Genomic DNA, 24,285 nt, shown 5'->3' with positions numbered 1-24,285 from the left:
TGTGTGTGTGTGTGTGTGTGTGTGTGTGTGTGTGTAAAAATGTGAAGTGCTGATTTTTTAGACTTTATTTTGTAGAGTAGTTTTAGGTTCACAGCAAAAATTCAAAGGAAGGTACAGAGGGTTCCCATATCCCCCTGTCCCCCCAACATGCATAGTCTCCCCCACTATCAGCATCCTCCATCAGAGGGGAGCATGTGTTACAACTGATGAATCTGCGCCGACGCATGATTATCAGCCAGAGCCCATAGCTGACATTAGGGTTTGCTCTTGGTGTTACAGACATCCGATGGCTTTGAACAAATGTGTAATAACAGGTATTTACCATTATGGTATCATACAGAATACTTTTGCTCCCCTAAAAATCCTCTGTGCTCTGCCTATTCACTGCCCCCAACTCAGCCTTGAGCCTTTTAGAGTCTCCTTAGACTTATCTTTTCCAGAATGTCATATAGTTAGAATCATACAACATGTAGCCTTTTCTCATTGGCTTTTTCCACTTAGTAATGTACATTTGAGCCTGCTTGATATCTTTTCATAGCTTGATAGCTCATTTCTTTTAATGCTGAATAGTATTTCCTTGACTGGCCATAGCAGTTTGTTCAACCATTCACCTACTGAAGGACGTCTCGGTTGCTTCTAAGTTTTGGCGATGATGAATGAAGCTGCTATAAACATCCAAGTTTTTCTGAAGACATAAAATTTTAACTCCTCTGGGTAAATACCAAGGAGTGAGACTGCTGGATCAAATGGAAGGAATACCTTTAGTTAGTTTGTTTTTTTTTTAAGAATAAAGTGCTGTTTTATTGATGGTCTTTGACAACTCTTGAGCTCTGCCCTCGAGGTTCAGGGGAGGACCCATGGGGATGACAGGTCTGCTCTACTCTCCCTCATCCCCAGAGATGGCAGGGTCATGCCCCTGGCCCTGACCACTCCAGAGCATCATAGTGAAGGGCATCAAAGTGCCCTCACATTCTAAAAATCTGATATGGGACTTGGCATATTGCAGGCATAGATAAAAATCTCCAGTAACCCCATTCCTGTTCTCCTTCAATCTGTGGTCAGATTTCTTACCTTTGGGGGTGGTTTCTGAGGCATTAAGGGCTCCCTGAATGACGGCCTGTGCTTCAGAGTTCTTTTTCTTCAGGAAGTCTATAGTTTCTCGTAAATCCAGCAGCTCAGTGTCCTAAGAGAGACATGACCATCGTGTCATTAGTTGGGTTTGGGAGCCCCTACTCTGCGCCAGGCAGTGGGCTAGGCACTGGAATTCTTCCAGACTTGATAGAGAAGGCAGGGAATTCTCCGAGGGGAGGATTCAGGGTGATGGGATGGAGGGAGAAACCGGTGCTCAGGAGAGAGGGGAGGAGGTTAGCCCTGGTCTGTGCGTGAGGAGAACTCGCAGCTCTCCTACCTTCTCCTCTGCTGTCTCTGCCAGGTGTCGGAGGCGGGATGTCATATTCACCAGGCTCTGCTCAAAAGCTGCCACTAGATTAGCCTGAAATTAACACAGAAGGAGGTGCCTAAGTTGCCTGAGGCTTGGGAAAAGAAAAAACTGTGATGGGAGGTAGTTTGAGGTGATTTTCTGTGTCATAGCACTGACCAATGCCAACAACCCTCTCGGTGATTTCTGAATATCGATTTCCCTGAGCAGAGAAGGTAGAATCAGACATCTTTCTGGCCTGAAGAGATTTTCTGGCGGGGACCAGCTTCTTGACAGCATTAAGGCAAGGCAGGCTTTTGGAGGCTCTTGGACTCTTGGGATCGGGTACCTATCATTACCAGAGGTGGGACTGTCCCTCTGTTCTTCAGGAGGGCCATACTCTCTGGGTCATTCTTATTATCTTGACCTAATGCCTCCATTTTCTGACAGGCTGGCCCCCATGGGGCCAAGTCACCTCCCATTTGGGGTTACCATTTGGTGCCTCTCTCCACCACTGCTTTTTTTTTTTTTAAGATTTTGTTTATTTGACAGAGAGAGACAGTGAGAGAGGGAACCCAAACAGGGGGAGTAGGAGAGGGAGAAGCAGGCCTCCCACCGAGCAGAGAGCCCGATGCGGGGCTGGATCCCAGGACCCCAGGATCGTGACCTGAGCCGAAGTCAGACGCTTAACGACTGAGCCACCCAGGCGCCCTCCACCACTGCTTTCAAGCACCCTCTGTTCTTAACTCCATCCCGCTTCTCCTAGTTCCTGGTTTCTCCCCGCTGTCTTTGCAGGGCTGGAGAGAAACAGCTCAGGAAAACTTCAGGGGCGTTCCAAAGTTTGGCCACTAGATGTCACGTGTGATTCATGAGGAGGAGGCCGGTGGGGGAGGGTGGAGCTGACGCAACTTGGAGCCGGGCTAGCACTCTAAGCTGTTCACCTGGCAGCAAGATGTATAGGGAAGGTGAAGGGAACGAAGCATGGGGCCAGAAAGGGGAACACGAGGGGATGGAGAAACAGCCGTCACTGGAGGGTATCTGAGCAAGTCAGTGACTCTAGCAAGAAGCGACAGGCATATTTTGGGCAGATCTTTCCTACAGAGCTCGAGGACGTAGGTCTATGACACTTGTCACTGCTTTCTGTGGGCCCCTGATTCTCTCTTTCGGTTGGGCCAACTCTAGTTTTCAGCCTCTGCCCTTGAAACATGCCTGGAGGCTACTATCATTTGACAGTGGCTGGTGGCAACCGGTCTGGGCCAATGTGAGCCGCCTTGTCCACGTGCATGCACTATGAACCTGTCAAGCCTGGGCTCTCCTTGGCAGACACATGTCATGACCCCGAGCCATTGACTTTCACCCACTGTACAGGGAACTCCTGTTTTCTTGGCCTTGGGGTGTCTCTTGTTCACTTCTCTACATCCCTGTATAGGTGTGTAAACAGCCTGCTTGGAGTCCCTGGACATCTCTTCGTGAGGGACCCCAACAACGGTTAGCTCCCCTTCTCACCGGGGGCTCCCTCTGCTCTGGATGGGCGTTCTTCCTGTCTTCTACACATCCTCTCCCTCCTCTGAACCTTCCCTAACCCTCAGCCTCACCAGGGTGCCTGTAAGACCTCAGGGCTGAGCAGTGGTGCCAGAGAGAGGCTGGCTCTCTGGAGAGGTGAAACGGCTTGCGGCCCCTCCCTGTCTGGGATGTGTCCTCCGCATGGGCAGCTGGGAAGTTCCACAGAACATGACCAAAGCTCTGTCAGCAATCAGGGGATCCCGGAGAGTTCTGGCATCACATCTCCTGCTTTAGGGCAGGGCTCTGACCCTCAGCAGGACTCTGCCTCTAAAATTCAGAACCCATCTTGTCTGGCTGTTTGGTTTGTTCTCTCTTAGCCAAAGGGAACTTCCTGTTCAAAGAAAAATCACCTTCTAAATTCATTTTCTTGGCTCTCACCCATCCTTGACAGCATGATGGCTGACAGACTCAGTGTAAATGAATCAGACGCACTAATGCTCTCCGCCCACCTGGTGCCTCTCCCAGATGTGAATTTCCTGGGGTGTGCAGGACGTGACCCAGGCCACCAGCCGTGGTGGGTGGGGCACAAGGGAGGGGAGAGATGGTGCTTGCTTATATTATAATTTTTATGGGTCCCCAAGAGTGGAAGACGGTGGGTGATATGGGCTTCCGACAAACTGGTGAGTGTACAACTTATGAGTGGAGGGTTTGGGAAAAGAGAAATAGAGAATAACCAGCGTGGTGAGGGAACTGCTGTTGAAATAGGATGGAAACGTGCAAAATCTTGGTGAAGAGTCTTCCACCTGATCCCAAGGGAAGACCCCCAGGCCTGACAGCTGGGTTCCCCAGAGAGGAAGGGATGAGAGAAAACCCAGAAAGTCCTGCAGAAACTGTAGACATGGTCACTTTTGTGTGAACACTTGGAAGGCTCCTGCAAATCCGGCTCAGCTGTTGTTTACAGCTTTGGGGGAAAATGGCTCTTATGTTCTCCGTTTGCAACTTGGTCACAGGGGAGAAACTACCACAGCCTAGTGAGAGGAGGCAGCCTCATTTCCCCCCCATCCCACAGGGTCGAAAAGCCAAGGTCTACAGAAAGAAAGAAACTCATTCTACTGGGATGGACTGACGGCAGGTTGAGGGCAGAAACAAAGGATCCTGGCTCCCAACCTAGAGCTCAGGTAATTTCTGCCACCTGCCCAAGGAGATGGCTACGGAAAGGCAGCTGTGAGGGAGGCAGCTGGCCCGGAACGAGAGTGTGTTTCTAAATCGTGTCACACTCGTCAGGCAGAATGTTCATAGCCAGTTCTGTGCCCGCCCAGTTCTGTGGCCTGAACAAAGACAGGAACATACCCCAGGGCAGCAGCAAAGAGTTCTAAGGGCTCTCTAATACATGACTACTTGTGTCCATGGCCAATGGCAAGGTTGTTCCCCCGTCCATGCAGAACCACTGATAATCCTCCTCGCTTTCTCTAGGGAGTTCAAAGACCACGGGGCGTGAACTCATCCATACCTATTCATTAGGGTGGGGGCAAAAACAGTTCTCTATAAAAATCGAGACTCAGTGAAGGCCAGTTTCCCAGTCCTCTGTCATAAAGCTGTGAACAGGACCCGCTCCCTTGGAATCTAAGCCCAGGGGATACCTTACGAGAGAATTCTCCTCCTTTGGCTGAACTTATCTGACTTACGGCCAAAGTAACTGCCTGGGTCTTCCCCGACTTTATGGCACTCACATTGGCAGAAAGTTGAGACGTCAGGGTGGCCACTTTTTCCTGGGATGATTCCAGTTCCCTACGAAGCTTCCGGATTTGCTGTGAAGGGGAGAGAAATACACACTTATGGCAGCAGCAGAAGTAGGAGATCTGGAAGCAGAATGGGGTGCAGTGGTGTTAACAAGCAGAGACAAAGGCTTCACACCCTACCTCGGATTGCATCCTCTCCTCAGCCTGAAGAAGGAGCACAGGAGAGAAAGAGAGAAGGAGGTAGTTACTACGGAGGTGAGCAAGCCAGGCCCCAGTGGCAGGGCGGAGAGCTTGGAAGAAGCGTGACTTGGAGGTACGGAGAGGCTGAAACTCAGCGTCTTGGCCGCCCCGGTCCCTCACAAGATGGGCTGAGACCCTACCCTTGGGTTCCAATAAAAGATTTCTCTGGAGCTCGTCTCTAGCCAACTTTGTCATTGCCAAGAAGGCTAGGAAATGGAACTCCAGTTGATCTGAAGACTAATCCTTACTGCCGCAAACTTGAAGGAGTAAAAAACCGGGGGCAAAAAAATCTGAGGACCAAGTTACACCTAACAGCCAAACGCAGGGTGCCCAGTCCCCTGCAGGGAACACTTGGTAAATGCGGTACACTATTAGGATGCTGGAGTCCCATAAACCTAAACCTACTTAGCCTACCTTGCCATGAATGCTTCCCACTTGCCCTGGCACAGAATGGGCTCTATCACAAGGGGATTATCGATTTTTCAAAGGAGGGGAACCAAAGGGCACCAGAGTTTGCTCAGGAAATCGGTGGTGAGGCCAGAAAGACTACTGAGGAACTGATGCACTCAACCGAGTGCTCCAAGCTAGGCAGCTTCCCCCGCCCCCACCCCAGATCCACAAGGCATCATGAACAGGTAGCAGTCCCCCTCCCCAACCCAGTTCCCCAACCAACCCAGGTTCTGGGGAGGAGTGCAACGGCAGGCAAGAGGGGATGAGGGAGGAAGAGAAGTAACGCTCTTACTGAGGAGTAAGTGGAGGAGGCACTGGAGGCCAGGGACAGCACTGAGCCATGAACTGAAAGAGAAGCAGAACACAGAGTTAACAGAGGGTTCCAGGGACAAGGGGTTCCTGGGCAGAGCCCGAAGGCAGGAGTTTGGATTCTGATTCTGGAGGGCATCTGGAGCAAACAGGAAGAACACCACAGGGGACCCAACTGGTAGCACGACAGCCCCGCGCAGGCAGGTGTCTGCTGAGGAGGCAAGGTCCTGAGCAGAGCTAGCCTCCTCCTTCAGTCTACGTTCTCGGGCAGCCTGGGGATGGCGGGCCCTCGCTCAGCCTGCTCCTGCTCCGCGGGGCACGAGGGTTCAGGGAGAGGGGAAGGAGGTGTTTGTGGACAGGCGGGAAAGTACTTGAGCTGCGGAAGAGGGCAGTTTCCCATCAGAGCTGCTCAGAACAAATCCTGCGATTCGGCCCGTGTCTCCTCTCCTCAGCTCCGGGGACCATGCAGGAGGCCAACAGACTGAGGTGTAAAATTCTCGTTCTGATGCTTCCCTAGCCCCACCGAGAGAACCACAGCGCCCCTGCAAGGACGCCTCCAGGCGGAGCGGCCTGAAAACGGCGGGAGGTCTGCTCTCCGGCGGTCTTCCAGGCTCTGGCCATGAACACACGTCACAACGGACAACCATAGGGCCCTCCCTGAAGCTAACCTTTGGAACATTCTTGAAAGAGGAATGAGATGCCTAATTCTTTCCCAGGGTTTAAGAGCCGCCCTTACATCCCTGGACCTTTCCACATCTGCTGAGAGACTGGGGGGAAGGAGAAGCCGCTGCTGCAACGAGGAGGGGAGGAGCTAACAGTTTCGGGAGCACTCCGAGGGGTACCATGTAAGCCTTCCACGCTCCGCTTCCCTCCCCCGGCCCCGATGGCGGGTGCTCCATCCCAAAGCCCCAGTGCCAGACGGTGCCACCCAAAGGTTTCTGGGCCCCTAGCCCCTTCAAAGGGATGGGAAGAACTGAAATGGCCCCGACTTGATGTTCTGTGAATCATATACGTGTGTGTGGTGGTGGCAGTGGCGGCGGTGGTGGGGGTGGGGCCCCAGCAGAGCTGGGATGAGCGTGAACCGCGCTGGCATGAAGTCTCACCATCGTCCGTGGGGTCTCGGAAGGATCCTGACCGAATCATTCCCTTGGGTCTCTCGGCCAGGGACAGGGTGCTCCCCATTTGGGAGCCGCTGTACAGCTCGAAGGCCGCCTCGTGGGTGGGGATGCTGTTGGAGCGGGTGATTCTTGGCGTGGTGGCCGCAGTGGGACTCACTAGAAGGACAGAGGGGAGGGGGGACAGGAGAGGGAGGGGGAGGGCAGGAGAAGAGGCAGGGTCATCAGCTCTCCGGGTCCCTTGGGGAATGGAGCACCAGGAGCACGGGAGGCAAATGGTGAGGGGGAGGGGGGCAGGAGAGGGAGGGGGAGGGGGGCGGGGGGGGGGGGCGGCAGCTGGTGGTTAGGGGTGGGGTGGCTCCCAGGGAGATCAAGCCCTAATGGAGAAGGACCCTGCTGTGGGGAATAAAGGGGGAATAGCGCTTCCTATTTTCAAAGACCTTCCCTCAGCCCTGCCTGCCCGGGGAACTGTCGCTTTTGAAGGTCAGGCTGGGGGCCTGGCAGCTTTTCCGAAACCTTCACATCACTTGAATGTGCCAATGAAATGGGACGTTGTGGTTCCGTAGAATACAACTGGCAGCCTGCGAGGACTAAGAATTCAGACCAAGACTCAGATCTGAATGATGACGAAGAGGCAGCTAGAGAAGGGGGCCGGGCTCTGGGCTCGGACGGGCTCGGCACTACGGGAGGGACTGAGACTCTCCCCACAAGGGTGTCATTCTAGGCCACTGGTCGGTTCTGACGCAGCAAGAAACACAGCCCTCTCTGCCCAGCGTTCCCCTGGCTGGAAGGTCAGACGGATGGAGCAGGTGAGCGTGTCAGAATCTGCTTTGAAGTCGGGCTCTGCTGAATCCCGGCCGACCTGCAGCACCTGCTCCCCTCCGCCCCTCCCCCTGCTGGGGTTACAGCCTCCCAGGGTTCACAGCCACACGGAGCTCCCCTTGCCTATTCTTTTGCCTCCAAAGATAGGCGGATGTCTAGTCCCTCCATAAGGACCTGCGCAGAAGACGATTTTACACCTCCCTTGGCCCTTCCGAATACGTAAGGTGATCATGGTTTAGCCCAGCCCCTTCATCCTGCAGCATCAGTGCATTTCCTCTTGTTTGGTCCTCAGTGCAGATGGAGAGCAAGCTGGCCCCGTCCTCCACCTAACGGCCCTTCAGCGACCAGATGACCTTTCCTTACGAATCCCTCCCTTCTCTAGGCAAAACGATCCTGATTCCGTTTTTCCTCAAATGCCCCACAGCCGTCCCACAGCCTGTTACAGGTCCTCGCGTTCCCTTACTGCGTTGCTTCACTCAGCTGAACGAGGAGGTGGATCTAGAAAGACACAGCAAACCACAGGCCTGTCCCAGGCTCTGTCCTAAAGGGGTTCCCACTGGGCCCATCACGGCCTGCTGCTCCCCGGGGCCAGGCCTCCACCTTGAGCTCCCTCCCCTCCCTGCCTCTGAATCCGCCGTCTCTTCCAGCTTCCCTCACCAGCCTTTCTCCTCAGGCCAGCACGTGTCTTCAGCAGCGCTGCCTTCGGCGCTAGGCTGGTCCCGGCCCAGCCACAGCCGCCGGGGAACCGCACTTTTCTGGGTTTGTAGGCAGAGTCCAAAGTCTGCAATCAACGGTTCCCTCCTTCCTCTGGACCATCCCAGCCATGGCCGTCTAGTATTGCTGCCCTGGGCGTGGCTGGCGGCTCCTTTCTGGAAAGGCCTGCCTGCTCCCTGCACTGGTCTGATCTCCAGGCCTTGCTTGATGGCTCTCCCACTCCATCATTCAGACTCCCCGGTGCTCCAAGCACCCTACAGCTTACAGCTGGTGCCCAAGGGCGACTTTTCAGTTGAGGATCTTGGAGCACTTTGCCCTCAATCTGAGTTTGGACGGATACACTGAGGCACCACGAAGGGGCACAAGATAGCGGGAGTCATAGAGGAGATGGAACCTAAAGTCCAGCTGCCTTGCCTCACCCGGCAGGGTGAGCCCTGCCTCATCCCGTGCCGCAGCGAGTGACCGGAAACACTGACCTATGTTGGTAAGCTGGCCCTTTGCGCTCAAGGACATGGAGAGTGCAGGGGGGGAAGGCAGCTCTGACTGGTCGTCGGACTCGGGCAGCCCACCAATGGTATGAGAGTGTCGCCTCTCCTTGGTCTCCTCCTGGGACTGAAGCTGGTACCTGCAGGACATAGCAGAAGGACTCAGTCTGAGCAGCTACAAAGTGCTATCAGAGGTCTGGCGGGTGTGGAGGTTCTCAACGCAGGACAAGGAGAAAAGCGGGGGAGCGGACAGAACTGCCTGAAGAGGGAACAAGACACGTGCTGACTCAGCATCTTCTCCCACACCATCAAGAGAGTCCCGAAGGACCAGCAGGTATCTCTACGGGCTATCATGAGGCGGGGACGGAAATGACAGAGGGGGCATGAGAGCCTCTACCCGGAAGCTCAGGGCAGAGCTTTGCGGCTCCCTCTGTGGGCTTCCCAATTGCAGGAGATCTTCACCTCAACGAAGAACTCAGTGATCACTGGGGTGTCCTGCTCTTGCCCACTGGAGTGACCCCCGAGGCAGCCTGTCCTCCCGCTGACTTTGAGGAAAATTACAGGGAGGGCGTTTGGTCAGGATTGGGCTAGCACCGGCCGGGGCAGGTGGGTGAGGATTCCCACGTGCCGACTTGTTTCTCCTCTGTCACCAAGGAAGAACACTGGCCATAAAGCTGACTCACACATCACAGTAAGCCTGGGTAGGGCGCTGGGTGGAATATACACAGGAACCGCAGGCAAGTAACTCAGCTAAAGGGGACACTGAATTCATGACTGGGACTCAGGACAGGTCAAGGTACAGATTTTTATACCGACCAGGGAACCCAGATACAGGGAAGGGCAAACACACTGAAGGGGTTACCTGAGCCCTTTCTTGGGAAGAGTGTTCCGATCCCGCTGATTACTGCGCAGAAAAAGAAAAAGAGAAGCATGTGAGTCCATCTTAGACACTCGAGTTTGGGATCATTGGTTTGCGGGACACAACACCTAACACAGGACATCAAACCGTGGGCCCCTTTATCTCTATAAACAAAATAGGAAGATCTTTGCCACCCGCCTCTGGGCTTACAGCTTGAGAGAGTCACTCGAAATGCTGAGTGTTTTTCTCTGTTTGGGAATCAGGACGTGGCCAGCTATTTAAAAGGTCCTATTAGGGTGTGATATAATAGAAACCAGTCTGGCCTCAAAAGCAAACGCTTTGGATGACACGTGAAACTAATTATGGAATCTCGGGTAAGTCGTTTAATGTCTGTGTACCGGTGCCCCCATCGTACAACGTCACAGTGATAATGATGATGATAATAATAATGTATAAACATAGTAATTTAAAACTCCTACTTATCTCACGGAGCTGTTGTGAAGCAAATGAAATTACTTAACGAGGGTGAAAAAAATGTTCAAAGTCACAATATGACAATCAAATATGGGACCGCGTTACTGACGGCGAAAGGGGCCAGAAGCACAGGGACGGACCCAGGCTCAGCTGTGTCTCTCTCCACCCACCTGTCCAACTGCCCAGTTCTGGGGCTTCCACTCCAGGCCAGCTCTTCTGCCTCTTCCTCTGGGGGTGCAGCGGCGGGGGCAGGTGGGGTGGGGCCAGGAGTACTGCTGGGGAAGGCACTGGGCAGGCTCATTGGCATCTGGAGGGACTCCATGCTCCTGTGCAGGCCTGAGAGTTTGGGGTACATGCGGGTCTCTTTGGGGACACTGAAACCACTCATTAGCTCCAGGCCCTGGGAGAAGCTGGCTGAGTTAATATTGAGAATGGGTGCTGGACTGGGGGTGAAGCAAGAAGGAAGAGGGCTCCCGCTTGCTGAGCTTGTGGGATGCAGATCTGGGACCTTGGAAGCGTGGGCATCACTCGATGATGGCAGATCCAGACTGTTGGAGTTGACCTTGTCTAGGTTGGCTAGTGAGGGTGGCTTGACAAAGCTCTTAGCTGTGGCCCTGAGGGAAGTGAAAATTAAATGAAGTATTTAGAACCACAGAGTTCCAGAAGCGCGAGGCAGATTGGATCTCAGAGTACTCTTAGTCTTGTTTCCCCGTGTCTGGCTGTTTAAACGCAGAGGCTTATTATCCCAATGCTGCTGTGAGATATGCTGGAAGGAAATCTGCTATCTGACTCGGGGTCCTTCAAGTCTTAGTGAGGGGGAAGGCACATGCACGTGGGAGACCCCGCGGATTTACACACAAATGGGTACACGTGTGTCAGTAGACAATAGTACAACCACTAGGACAAGCGCTGAAGACAGGTTAAGGGCTGATCGGGGAATAGAATAAATGAGGTGAGTTTTGAAAGAGGGAGAAGGAACTTGGCATATAGGGGGGTGGGGGGGGGGGGGAGCCGTGCAAAGGCCCAGAGGCCAACAGTGGCTAGGCCATGCCTCGCTCAGTCTCAGGAGTACACGGATATGGAAAAGAGAGAGCAGACAGACAAGGAAGAAGCTGCCCAGTTTGGGTACCTGAGAGGGGTTGGTGGCAGCTCTGCCAACTTGGTGGCAGGGGGGTGGCTGGCTTGGTTCTTAGGAGTACTCTCTGGGGAGCCAATGCTCTTCAGGGAGATGTTGTCCGAGTCCAAGGCCACTGCCTTGGCTTTGGCTTTCTCCTTTTCCCGATCCGTCTGATTGACAGGGGCTGGAGTGGTCCGCCCGCTGGCCACCTTGGAAGGTTCCTTTAGTCGGGAGGGGGTAAGGCCCCCCTGCTTCGTGCTGAGGAGGCTGGGGTCAATACTGCTGCTGACAGGGCGAGGTCCGCCCCGGCCGCCGGTCACGCTCATAGAGCTAGACTTGGCTGGCCGGGGCAGGCTTCGGTACTGGATGTTGGAACGGGCGCCAGGAGCCAGGAATCCGGGCTCTGCACTGTTGGACACATCTAGGCTAGTCTTGCGTCCATTCACGGGCTTGACAGGGATGCCTGAGGACTTCTGGATCTTGCTGAGAGTGGCTGAACCACCGGTCTGCATGACGGTGGCTGTGCCTGTGGCGGGCGGCGGCTTCTTGTAGCCAAAAGACCCCGAAGCGGAGGGGCGAGCAATGCCGGAGGGAGGCTTCTTGGCATCGCTCAGGCGGTCCCGGCCGGCGTCCGAAGAGGAGCGCTGCAGCCCCGTGTTCTTCACGGCAAGTTTGCCCTTGTCGGCAGCTTTGCCTTCAGGTTTGCCTGCAAGAGGGCAGGAAAAGATGGAAGAGTAGCTGAACCTGGGGCAACTGGGTGGCTCAGTCGTTAAGCGTCTGCCTTCGGCTCGGGTCATGACCCCCTGGGTCCTGGGATCGAGCCCCGCATCGGGCTCCCTGCTCTGTGGGAAGCCTGCTTCTCCCTCTCCCACTCCCCCTGCTTGTGTTCCCTCTCTCGCTGTGTCTCTCTCTGTCAAATAAATAAATAAAATCTTAAAAAAAAAAAAAAAAGAGTAGCCGAAACTGACCAATATCTTGGCAGTATCCCGGCAAATCCTTTTCTTCCCCTCCATGGGAGAAGGAAACATTGTCAACGTGCTTTAGAATTTCGAGGCCTCAACACATGTAAGCGGGTACTACGTAAGCAGATGACATTTCTTGCCAGAGGAAGGAGACCGGGGAGGCGTGGCCTCGGGGTTTTGTTCGTTTTGCTTTTTGTTATTTTCTCCTTCTAGGGCAGGATATTCCATTTGGTTCAAATGGCAGAGGCAACCACAAAGGTTATTAAGAAAAAAGTGCATCGAACAACTGGTCAAGGAAGGGAAAAAAGGAGGAGATGCAGACAGAGTATGGCCATACCTCCTGGTAAGTAGAGATTGGAGGGAAATGTGGACGAAGGTGAGAAGTTACCCAAGGGGCCAACTTTGGGAGCAATACAATTCTGATTTAATGTTTTCGTGGGACCTCCTTGGGAGGTCAAGCAAGTACCTTGTGAAGACAAGCACACCAGCCAATTGTCTTGGGAAGTGTTTGAGGGCTGGTCCAACTAGTCTCTGAACGTAACACGCTCCCTCCACTACCTCTTCTGAGCTGTATGATTTTGGCTCTGCCACTGAAACCCTTTGTGTTGTTATTTCTACAGGTGTCAAGTGGAGATAGTAACACCCATCATCCCTAACTCACAGGACTGTTGTGAAGACCAGACCATACATATTAAAGCACTCTGCAAACGTCTGCCATCATCTTGTGGGCTAAGGACCGTTAAGAAGAGGAACAACCCAAGAAACACGTCTTTGCCCTCGTCCCTTCCTTCACTCCAGCCTCACCTGCGACTTTGAGGGCACTCTGGGCGGTGTGAGTGATGGGGGACGTGACAGCCACTGGCGGGGTCTTGCCCTTCTTCAGGGAACCGGGGTGTCCCAGGCTCACAGGCTTTTTCAGTTCTCCAACCTTGGATGAATCATCACAGCTCTCGGGCCGCTCTCTCCGCCACTTCGAAGTCCCGGGTTCCATCTTCAGGCTACCGCTGTCGTACTCCAGTTTTTTGGGGGCCTTCTCCTCTGACTCACTAAACCAGCTCAGCCCACTTTCGGCCAGTGAGCGCTTCTCTGAGTCTGTGCGGAGCTGAAGGAAGGAAGAGAAAAAGCAGAGTGGGATGCTCACCTGGGGATGGGAAAAAGGAGGTGGAGGGGATTGGTTTTGGTGGCTGGGTGGCCCTGCTCTTTCCCGAGTATTATGTCAACCCAGGGTTTCTACCTACATCTCTAAGGGGCTGGAGAAAAGACATCCTATGTTATCGCAGGGCTTTTTTTTTTTTTTTTTTCTGCTTCTCTGGCTGGAATAACTCTTACAAGCATCACTCCAAGTCAGCGGGGACACTAAATACAGGGGCTCCGAAGGCAACAGCTAATGTCTTAGGTGACTGGTTGGTAGCCTCAGGTTTCTTTGGGCCACCTCTAAAAGGACGTGGCCAAAGGCACATGGGAACTAGTCCCATGGAGTCGGGGGGGGGGTGCATGTGCAAACCCATCTGCCCCGTGGTTCATCATGAGAGGGTGGCCTGGGTGTTTGTAAACTCACGTACCGCTACTGTAGAGTTCCTGCGAGAAGCAGTGGGCGTCGTTGGGAGGGAGTTGAGGGAGGAACTGGCATTGAACTCTTCTGAGCTGAGGTTGTCCGAGGCATCACTGAGCCCACTGCTGATGGAGCTGCTCTCATCCCAGCTGTAGGACAGGAGAGAAAAGTTAGCAGTTAGAACAGAAGTCAAGACAAGGCATAAAACTGTCATATGCATGGAAGAATGGCTATTCCAGCCTATAGACTGGCCAGGAGGAGAAAGCTTGAAGGTTAGTCCCGGGTTTGCCAGTAACTTGAAGTATAACTTGGCGGTGTTCTTGTATAAAAGGAAGAAAATCTGTCTTTATCTGGCAAAGGAAAACATTACATCTCCTCAACGGAAAGGGATACTGTAAAGACAAGGTAATTCTTGGATCAATCTAATTATACAATTTCCTCTCCCGATCGATGGTCTCCATCCTTACAGTTACCATGTCTTTGTTCATTTCTGGATGTGTTCTCCGGGTATTTTCCCTCTCTTTTTCAAAATTTTCCATACCTGGTAACAAGGGCCAGGAAAAGATTTATCTTTTCTAGGACCCCTAAGACCTGTCGTTTCTCATTGCTCCCCTGCTTATACAATTTGCTGACCCCGGGATCAGGCTTTGCTTCTAAGCAGCATGTACCGCTCTGCTGATAAATGAACCACACGTAAGGTGCTGTGGCCAAGCATAAGCGCCAAATTTGTGCTGAATAGTTTCCTTTTTCCGCCAATTGCTTGGACTATCAGATTTGTAGTATCTGGGAGAGACTGTTGTTGAGCAACTGTATATGCAAGTCTTTCTATAAAGAACCCTAGTCCATATACTAAGTGAAATTAAGACAGCCTCCATCTCTGTGGAGCTCGGACTCTACAACATTCCCTTGGATGTTCATCTTTTTTTGTGTTTAACAATTTTTGCAGTTAGAAAGTTAATTCTTACCATCGGACCTAAATAGCCTCCTCTGCCTTGATACCAACTTCCTTTTGTTCTCTCCTTATCGGCTGTTCGCAAGTTTCTTCTTCACATTATTTTCTGAGTTCAAAATCTGTTTCCTAGAACCTTTTTTCAAAGGTCCTGTGTTCTACACCTTCCACTGTTTCTATTACTTCCTTCTGGACCTGAAAAAGTCCTTCAGATTTCACTCAAATTTTAGAGCCCAAAACTCAACACGGACTTCAGGAAGACTGCAATATGAGAGCATTTGTTTGTGCCTGTAGGAATCATTCTCTAAATCCTTGCATCTGTGTTCACAGGTTTGTTTATCGGCTTTGCGTGTGTGAGGGATTAAGAGGCTAAAGATGTTTTTTGTGAATTAGCTGGTATCTGGAAAATTTTTCCTTTTAGATTTATTTTGAGTGTCAGATCATGGAACAAAAGTCAGACATACAAGCCATCTAAGTTCTTGGCCCAGATTTCAGCTGGCCTCCCTTTAATTTATTTGCTGGGAATAGGAAAGTGGGTGGTTTGGACATTTGGCTTGGTTGCTCTGGAGTGATTAATCCAAATACATTGAGAAAGAGCAAAGAAAGCATGGGGATTAGAACACACTACAGTGTGATTTCAATTTTATTACTAAGAAATACAGCCCTTATTAAAACAAGCAACCTCTTTTTTCCTCCACCCATGACATATATTAATCCCGCATTTATCTTGGGCTAAGATACCAGAGCCCCCATTTTGTAGGGAAAGCATACTGAGGAGGAAAGATCAATTCTGGCTTTATGATCCGATCAGCTCTTCTGGGTCAAGATAAGATCTCTGGCAAGCAAACAAACAAACTATTCACAACATGTTCTTTTGGGTCAAAGACAGAGGAAGCCTGTAGCACTGAACCTTCCATCTGAGATTAATTATTGGTAATGAAGGTCTTGGAATGGAGAAAAGTTTTATGGACGGGCTCGTGCAAAAAAAGAAAAAAGAAGGGCTGCTGCAGTCCACCAGTCTAAAAGAAACCAACTTTGCCCTACATTTATGGAAAGCCTAATAGCAAAATAAAGGAGGGGAGTGCATCGTCTCAGAGAGGGTTTCGGTCCTCTTTGCCCAAAAGACGTTCCTGGGTCCCAATTCCTAAAGTGAGAGAGTATCAGCCTAAAATTCTTGGGCAAGGTTGGCTAGAGGATTTAAAGATTTCCTAGGAAAATTCCTTTGCAGATTCTGGACAAAAGGAAAATTCTGTTGTCATTACCCAAGGGTTAAGCATGTCCACTGGAGATGCTATAGTGGAGGGAGCATATTTTCCTTCTTTAAGACAAATATTAGGAAATAATGGATGCTATAGTCAAGACTCAAACATTACATGAAATTATAAAGGGAAAAAAAAATGCCCCCTTTCTGTCCTCCCACTCTTATTTTTAAAGTAACCACTGTTAATAGTTTCTTGTGCTTCCTTCGAGAAGATCCCCATTCTTCTGTGTTCTAGCTATTTGCTCTCTGGGTCTGCCGAATAGCTGACATCATGGGCCCACACCTTATCATCTTGGGTCTCTTTCCCAGGCTCTTAAGTTAGAACCTCAGTCTTCCTCTTTGTTGCTTTACTTTCTTGTTTTAGTGAAGTACCTCTTCAAGGAGGTTTCTGAAAAAGGATGCTTGGGAAGCAAACTTGGTAAGATCTGACACATTATAAAATGTCTTTATTCTGTTTTTACATGTGAAATTTTGTCTAGCCATAGAAGTCTAAACTGAAAGTAATCTCCTCTCAGAATTTAAAGGCATTGCTCCATTGTTTGGCCTCTACTGTTGCCATTCTGATTCCTTGTCCTTAACATGTAACCTGTTTCTTTCTCTCTGGAAAGTTTTAGCATCTTCCCTGGTGTTCTGAAGTATCATTAATGATATGCCTTGGTGTGGGCTGATTTTTATCCACTGAGTTGGATACCTTCCTGGGCCTTTTTAACATAGAAATTTTCATGCATTATTCCTTTGATGACTTCCTCCTCCCCATTTTTCAGTTCTCTCTTCTAGAATGTCTATTATTCAGATGATAGATTTTGAGGCTGATGCTCTGATCGTCTTTCTTATTGTCCGACATTACATATATTTGTTTTTTAACTCTACTTTTTGGGCAGTGGCCTCAATTTTACCTTCAGTTGCCTCCATTAAATTTTCATTTCTGCTATCATATGTAAAATTTTAAGGGTACTTTAAAAACAATTTATTGTTCTTTCTTTTAAGGATGCAATCTCTTAACTCTCAAAGATATTCATTCACTCATTTATTCAGTGGGGCAGGTTTAAAATCTCTTCATACAGTTTCTGGTTCCAAGTAGCTTTTGTCTGTTTGTATTGGTGAGGCTTTCAGGTGACGGACCCTTCTTAGTTGTCGGATGATCCTTGGCTGTTTGCGCATAGGTGAGACTAGAACACCTGTTATAGGTTATTTAGAAGCTTTGTGTACGTTGGTGGGACTTACCAATTATGGTTTCAGTATAGGGAGATGTGATTGGACTTATTCATTTGAGTTTTTTCTCTTGGGGGGGGGGGTCAGATTTTCTAGAGATGAATCTTCCAAACTCCTGACTGGAGTTGCCTTTTGGGAAGTAGCAAAGGAGAGGATCTCAGAGTCTAAGTATTTCTTATATAAATTTTAAACCAATCCTCCTGTTTTTAGTTTCATCTCTTCCCCCACTATGGGTACCTGGTGTCACCAATGGCCAAGCTTTTCGAGGGTTCTGGGCTGCAAACACAGGGGCTATGCAGCTTTCCTCACTACTGGTTTAGGATTCAGCTTTAAGTCGGTTAAATCAGCTCACACGTGCCATTCTGATTTCCGGCTTCCCCAAATTTTGTGGTTATTATTTCTTCCTTCTCCTATTCTTTGTCCTTGGGGTGTTAAGACTTGAGGAATAAAGAACCCGCCCCTCTCTGTCTTCTCTGCACTGGGAACCCTCTCCTGCCACAGCCCGTCGTCCCCTGTGCAAAGTTCGTCTAAAGCCACGGGGGACACGGACAGATGACAGCCTCAGCAGCTCGGCAGCCCCTCGTCCCCTGACCTCACTTATTCCCACCTGCAGCTTCCGAACCAGCACCATTTCAAGGGGCATCCACACAGCAGCCAAGTTCACTGGGGCCGGGGCTGCCATGGCAGGGGCAGCCGGCTCTGGGGCTGGAATTGGGACTGTGTTGGGGAGCCTCATCATTGGTTATGCCAAGAACCCCTCTCTGAAGCAACAGTTGTTCTCCTACACTATTCTGGGCATTGCCCTCCTGGAGGCCCTGTAGCTCTTTTGCCTGATGGTGGCCTTTCTCATCCTCTTTGCCACGTGAAGGAGCCATCTCCACCACCCTTAGGTCTTTCTCCCGTATCTTATCTGCTCCGCACGTTCCTTTTCCTGTACCTCCCCAGGCAGCCTGGGGAAAGTGGTTGGCTTTGGGTTTGACAGAGGGAAGACAAATAATGTATTAATAAGAAAAGAAAAGAACAGAAAAGAAAAGAAGAGGAAAGGAAAGGAAAGGAAAGAAAAAAGAAAAGAAAAAAAAGAAATTCTAAACCCTTTATGATCATTTTGCCCTTGTGAAATAGTGAAATATATTAAACTAATGCTACCAGCAGCAAGACCCCATAAATGACACTTAACAGAGCTCGCTCTTTTGGAGTAGACGTTCTGATGGGTAGACTTTGAGTAGAGTGAGGAGAGGACACATTAACTTTGGAGTTCCGTCACCAAATCAGGAAGAGCCAGAAGAAACCATCTAGATGATGTTTTGAAAAATCAAGACCCTGGGAGAAAACAGGCTGGATGGACACTTTCCCTCCCGAAACATGACTGCCTAAGGTCTAACAACAGAAAGTCTTTAGAAGAGTTTGCAGACTCTATCAGCTAATGAGCCAGACTTACTACAGAGTAACTGCCTGGCCATTCAAGATAAGAGGGAGAAAGACAAGCAGCTTAAATATGGCACCAAGGGGTACCTGGGTGGCTCAGTCGGTTGAGCATCTGCCTTCGGCTTGGGTCGTGATCTCTAGGTCCTGGAATCAAACCCCACATCGGGCTCCCTGCTCAGTGGGGGGTCTGCTTCTCCCTCTCCCTCTGCCCTTCCCCTGCTTGTGCGTTCTCTCTCTCTTTCATATAAATAAGTAAAATCTTTAAAAATAAATAAATAATTATGGCACCAAAACAATAAACAAAGAGGAGGGCAGGGCTCAGAGCTTGGGAGGGCTACTGCAGCTGTTATTTGGCACAAATAATCTCTCTCCGCTTGCTCTAAGCTGGGTTTTGCAATCTCCTTTCTATTTCTCTTTAAATTTGTTTCTCACATAGATCTCAGGTGCAGAAAAGAGGGTTGGGCAGCAACAAGCTAGGTCTAAATTTACTAGAAAAACAGAACATAGAGAAGTTTTTCTAGTAAAATATTCGTTTATAATCCAACCTGCTTACAGTACTCGTTTATAATCCAACCTGCTTACAAATCCAGACCACCATCACCAACAGGCAACTGATGCAAAAAAGAAATGTTCTCTTACACATTTGCACCATTTACTTTGCATGGTGTGAAAGTGTTCATTCTGGGAAGGCTGTTAGAGGAATAATGACACCTTACCATTTTCATCCACCCTCGGAATAGAAGAGAAAAATAAGTCGGAATAAACATATGAGAGATTAAGTCAGATATAAACAAGAAGATGAAAATGACTCTTGTCAAGGGATATTTCTAAAGTACTGGAACAGGTTATAGCAGTAAATTAAAGATTTTTCTCAGCAGGATATTCATTTTCTCGTTTACTGATCGCCTCATATCCTTTAGTCCTCCCTCCAAATCTCAAACTTCTCATTTCCTGTTTCCCTGAAAAGCATCAGTTTGTTCCCCCTGTCACTTTATCAATAACTTCAGTATGGCTTTAACTCTTTTTTCTTTTCTTCCCTCCCTCAAGAGGTCCGCTGATTGTGTGACCATTTGCCTCTCAGATCTTTTTTTCCTCTATATTTCTCCTGCTTTTGCTCTGGTTCAGAGCTAATGTCCTCTCACCCAAACCACAGTAAAAGCCTTCTTAGCGACCCCACTGTCTGTAAATTCTCCCTCCTTCCCACACACACTGAATATAATCAGAAGCCTAATCACCCATAAGTGTAGCACTTACCCAGCCTTCATTAGCTCCTCATTGCTGATATAATAAAATCAAAATTCTAAGGCCCGCTGGTCAAGATTATCCACGAGCCATCATTAACATAGGGTAGTGACTGAGAGCACAGATGTTATAGCAGACCATCTGAATTCAAGTCCTATATACTCTGCCTTGGGTTAAATTAAATCTCAACTTGGCAAACATTCACTGAGCTCCTGGTACTGACACGACAGTCTCAGTTGTATGGGCATTTAAAAGGAGTGACTATCAGAACAAGCTCACAGTCCAAGGGTGGAAGAAGACATATACATGAAATGAATACCATATATGAAGTTTAGACAACATACATAAGAGGATTCAGAGAAAGGAGTGATTTAATTTTCCAACAAAACACAGAAATATGACTTTGCCATGTTAGGATACAGATAAACGCAATGCTCATCTCCTTTTCCCTCGTCCCACCCTGCTCCAAATTGTTATGTCCTCTAGGATTCCTATTAGGTGACCAGCTGTCTCACCTAATTTCTTTTTGAAATTACAGGCCTGTCTTATCATCACCGTGCAATCATCTGTGTCCTGCTGAAGATTCTGGAGTCTGGGCAATATTATGGGGACTTGACGACAGTGTACATAAACCCTACCTACTCTCCATGGGTTTCTCCCTAGCTCTGCATTTTGAAATCTTACCTTTCTTCAATGCCCAGATCAAACCAAGTTTTCTATGAGGCTTCCCATGATCCTCCTTGCCAGAAGCAATCTCATTCTCTCTTACGGACACTGGACTGTGTTCCCTGAGGGGCAGGACTGCGTCTCACTCATCTTTGTACCTCTCATACTGCATCTTGTCCATAGTGGGCTTGTACACACCTGCAGGCTTGCACTCCTGCTTTCTGTGAATGTAGCAATGCATAAACTCAGGGAAGGGGTTATGATTTTGGAACTGCTTCTTACATATTCTCTAAGAATGATTAGTAGTTTGTTTCCAAGAAATCCTTGTTTCAGAGGGAATTTATATACGTTCTTTTTTTTTTTTTTTAGAACTTCCAGTTCTCTGCTTAAATTCTCCATCTATTCAATCTAATCCACCTTTTCTACTAGACCCTTAAAAATATTTATAGAAAGCATTTTACAATGTTGTCTGTTAATTCCAACATCTGGGTCATCTGTAGGTCTGCTTCTATTGACTATTTTTTCTCTCAGTTATATTTCCTGCCTCTTCATGAGTCTTGTAACTTTTTATCACATGCCAGATGTATGTAAACAAAGAACGGCAATACATGTACCTAGAAAAGGGCGCGCCCCTTCCTCTGTCAGGCTGTTAGGACTGAGAGCTGAGCCAGTCTTATCTGTAGCAGAGCTAGGTCTGGGCTTTGTTGTCTCTTTGGTTAAAGTTGGTGCACCACTGGTTTCAAATGTTTTGAGGGTAGGATCAAGATTGTCTCAGTAGGGCTTGGGATCTGACCATAGTGAGACTCCAGATATCTCTCTCTATACTTTATAGCCCAGCCACCAGCTTTTTGGGCCGCTGTGGAGTTCTCTTTACTCCTGGTGGGCTGCTTGTATATACTCAGTGAAGGGCCATTGTGCTTTGAAGGGGTCTTTTTCTATCCTCCTGCCTTGCTTTCAAATTTCTCTGTGGTGTGTTACTGCTGGGTACTCAATGAATGCTCTCTGTACACTGGGTAGGGAGGAGGGTGTCTTTCTCATCTTTCTGCCCTGCCCTCCGTTATCAACTTGCTGCCACTGTGCGTATTAAGCAAAGTCCTCATGGGAAAGAATGAGGGGTGGGTGGGTACAATATCTGCTCTGGGATTTAGTTTCCTTATACAGCCAACATGTAGCGTTCAAAAGTTTTATATGAAGCTGAGCTACTTTCTCCTTATTCTCACCTACGGTAGGTTTTCTCCTCCTGCTGCTGTGCCTCCAGAATGAAAGCGGCCATGCATTTTTTTCTCTCCTAGCAAGGGCTCGTTCCCTTCTGGAATTTAGTTCAACTTGAATACTTTGCATTCTTAGATATTCAATTGTTTGTTTTCTAAGTTATGTTTGTTATTTATCCAGCTTATTCTTCTTATTTGGATGGGAGTGCCTGTACTGTGACACTATACCATTCCTTTCAATTAAATCAGCTTCTTGAGTGCTAATTCATCAAATCTTCCATCTAGGGCTGTAAGAATAGCAACAGATTCCTCTTTCTGTTCTCTTGCCCACTTCCTAGCACTGATACCACAGTCTTAGAGATACTTTGGTGCACCCCATCTCCTCTGTAGGATGAAAAGAAGGACTGTGAGGAGGCCAGCTCAACTGAACACTGTTCTGTTTGTGTCTGTGCAGACACATGGCAATGCACAGGGCAGGGAACACTCCTCCCCTCTGGGAAAAGCACCAACACTAACGTAGCTCTTGGCTAGGACTGGCCACCCCTCCCAGACTTCTTTCACACAGTCTGCTCCCCATACTTCAGGTCCAGCCATTCCGCAGAACTTGAATAGCCAAGGGAGCCTGCAGGCAGCCAGAGGGCCAAGGGTGTGGGCTAGCTAGCGGGAAGGGTGGACTAGCTTGTGACTACATAGGAAAAAATCCTCATTGCTTCTCTAGCACAGCATGGTCCTTAAAAGTCAGACTTGAATACTGAATCGTTATTTCTCCAGAATATATACGCCTGGTGAGTCAGTTAACAATTTTCCTGATTATTTACCACTTAATGGATAAGAGCTCTGTACACAGAAGCTGACTTTCCCCTCTGAAAGTGGAGAAGTATCTATAATAGGCTAGTGTTAAGAAATGGGATTTCAGGGCGCCTGGGTGGCTCAGTCGATTAAGCGACTATCTTTGGCTCAGGTCATGATCCTGGAGTCCCGGGATCGAGTCCCGCATCGGGCTCCCCGCTCAGCGGGGAGTCTGCTTCTCTCTCCGACCCTCCCCCCTCTCATGTGCTCTCTCTCTCTCTCTCGTTCTCGCTCTCTCAAATAAATAAAAATCTTTAAAAAAAAAAGAAAGAAATGGGATTTCAGGGTGATTATTTTTACTCACAGGCAGAGTTTATGGAATTGGAAGCCTAAGATATATCCCAAGGAGATACTTAGGACTTCTTGCTCTCCCATCTAGGAAAAGAAGGGCAATGCTTTACCATCTAAACTGGAAACAGGCTCCAAGACAGCAGGAAGCTATTTGACCACAGTGTACCCAACTTCTGAGAACTAAATCACCAACTACTTATAAAAAGAAGCCAGAGTTAGACTTGGGAGGCTTTTCAGTCCCCATCACTGTACCAACAAGGGTGGACTGTATTCTATGAGACACACAAACGTCAAATGGAGCAGAGGCAGAAAGGTCATCAATAGCCACAACTCTTGATACTGTCTCACTTGCTGGAGTTGATGGACAGTGGCCTAGGTCAGGCAGTTAAATAGGAAACAGTGACGAATGGTAAGATAAAGTGTAGATTAGACTTGAGATCTGATGGCAATCTGACAGTCAAGATGGGTGGGAGGCTAGCAAATGTGACAACCCTGGCTCTGGGTTCCCTAAGAGCCAGGATGGCTATGGATCAACACAAAAGGAATATTTTGAGAATATAAGTGCTTTAGATAATGCTGTCAGTGGATGGTTCTGCAGCCAAGAGTATTTCATGACATCTGCCCCTGAAACTGAAGTTACTCTTAGTACTTCAAGGGGACAGGGAAAAGAGTTTATAAAGTTTGGTCTAGGATTAGTCCAAGATAGAGTTAAACACATAAAGAGACTCAAAATTAATCTGTCCTCCTGGGGAGGTTAACTTTATGGCTAGAAATGGAACAGGCTGATTTCAAAGAGTACCAGAATACATTCTGGATACTTGCTCTCATCTTTATTATTATCATTAAAGATTTATTTATTTGTTTGAGAGAGAGAGAGAGAGAGAGAGGGAGGAAGGGAGGGAGAGAGTAAGTGGGGGGAGGGGCACAGGGAGAGGAAGAGAATCTCAAGCAGACTCCCCACTGAGTGTGGAGCCTGTGAGTGCAGAGCCTGACACGGGGCTGGATCCCATAACCCATGATGAGATCATGACCTGCTTGCTCTCATCCTAAAAATTCCCATAACTTCCTTGGACTAAACCAGCAACCAGGTTAGAGTTTAGATACAGGTTTCCTTGCTTATAACCTCAAGAATACTCTTGCCTTCTAGGATGAAATGTAATAGGTTAAACCATATGAAATCATCCATTTTGTAGGTAAAAAATGGTGAAACATGGATACTTTCATACAGTTCAACATCACATATGTTTATGTTCACGTTTGGCCTGTGCTTCAGCACTTGTCTGCTACGGAAGTGTAGTAGTGGAGTCTAAACTCTTTTTTTTTTTTTTTAAGATTTTATTTATTGGGGCACCTGGGTGGCTCAGTCATTGAGCGTCTGCCTTCGGCTCGGGTCATGATCCCGGGGTCCTGGGATCGAGCCT

General features: G+C 49.0%; 1 protein-coding gene and 1 pseudogene across 9 annotated transcripts in view; one reads left to right on the top strand and one right to left on the bottom strand.

Annotated features, from left to right (window-relative positions):
• Positions 1 to 24,285, bottom strand: part of NAV1 (neuron navigator 1) — a 238,939-nt gene that overhangs the window by 18,110 nt on the left and 196,544 nt on the right. For 5 of the 9 annotated variants that reach the window (XM_073884580.1, XM_025855041.2, XM_073884585.1 and 2 more), the window contains 12 exons: positions 13,769 to 13,907; positions 13,011 to 13,308; positions 11,257 to 11,950; positions 10,298 to 10,741; positions 9,657 to 9,698; positions 8,786 to 8,934; positions 6,762 to 6,932; positions 5,642 to 5,694; positions 4,840 to 4,863; positions 4,651 to 4,728; positions 1,409 to 1,492; positions 1,072 to 1,183 (listed from right to left, as the gene is read on the bottom strand). In XM_073884580.1, coding sequence (XP_073740681.1) covers positions 1,072 to 1,183; positions 1,409 to 1,492; positions 4,651 to 4,728; positions 4,840 to 4,863; positions 5,642 to 5,694; positions 6,762 to 6,932; positions 8,786 to 8,934; positions 9,657 to 9,698; positions 10,298 to 10,741; positions 11,257 to 11,950; positions 13,011 to 13,308; positions 13,769 to 13,907 — 2,288 coding nt within the window. The remainder of the gene's footprint in view (positions 1 to 1,071; positions 1,184 to 1,408; positions 1,493 to 4,650; positions 4,729 to 4,839; positions 4,864 to 5,641; positions 5,695 to 6,761; positions 6,933 to 8,785; positions 8,935 to 9,656; positions 9,699 to 10,297; positions 10,742 to 11,256; positions 11,951 to 13,010; positions 13,309 to 13,768; positions 13,908 to 24,285) is intronic. The other 4 variants (XM_073884582.1, XM_073884581.1, XM_073884584.1 and 1 more) reach the window with 4 other exon arrangements.
• Positions 17,107 to 18,046, top strand: LOC141371119 (ATP synthase F(0) complex subunit C2, mitochondrial pseudogene; annotated as a pseudogene).

This window comes from Callorhinus ursinus, unplaced genomic scaffold, assembly GCF_003265705.2.
Source record: "Callorhinus ursinus isolate GAN/ISIS: 27379988/994484 unplaced genomic scaffold, GSC_fseal_2.0 scaffold57, whole genome shotgun sequence".
Lineage (NCBI taxonomy): Eukaryota > Metazoa > Chordata > Mammalia > Carnivora > Otariidae > Callorhinus > Callorhinus ursinus.
Note: the sequence above shows the minus strand (reverse complement) of the source record. Positions and strands in the feature narration are given on the sequence as shown.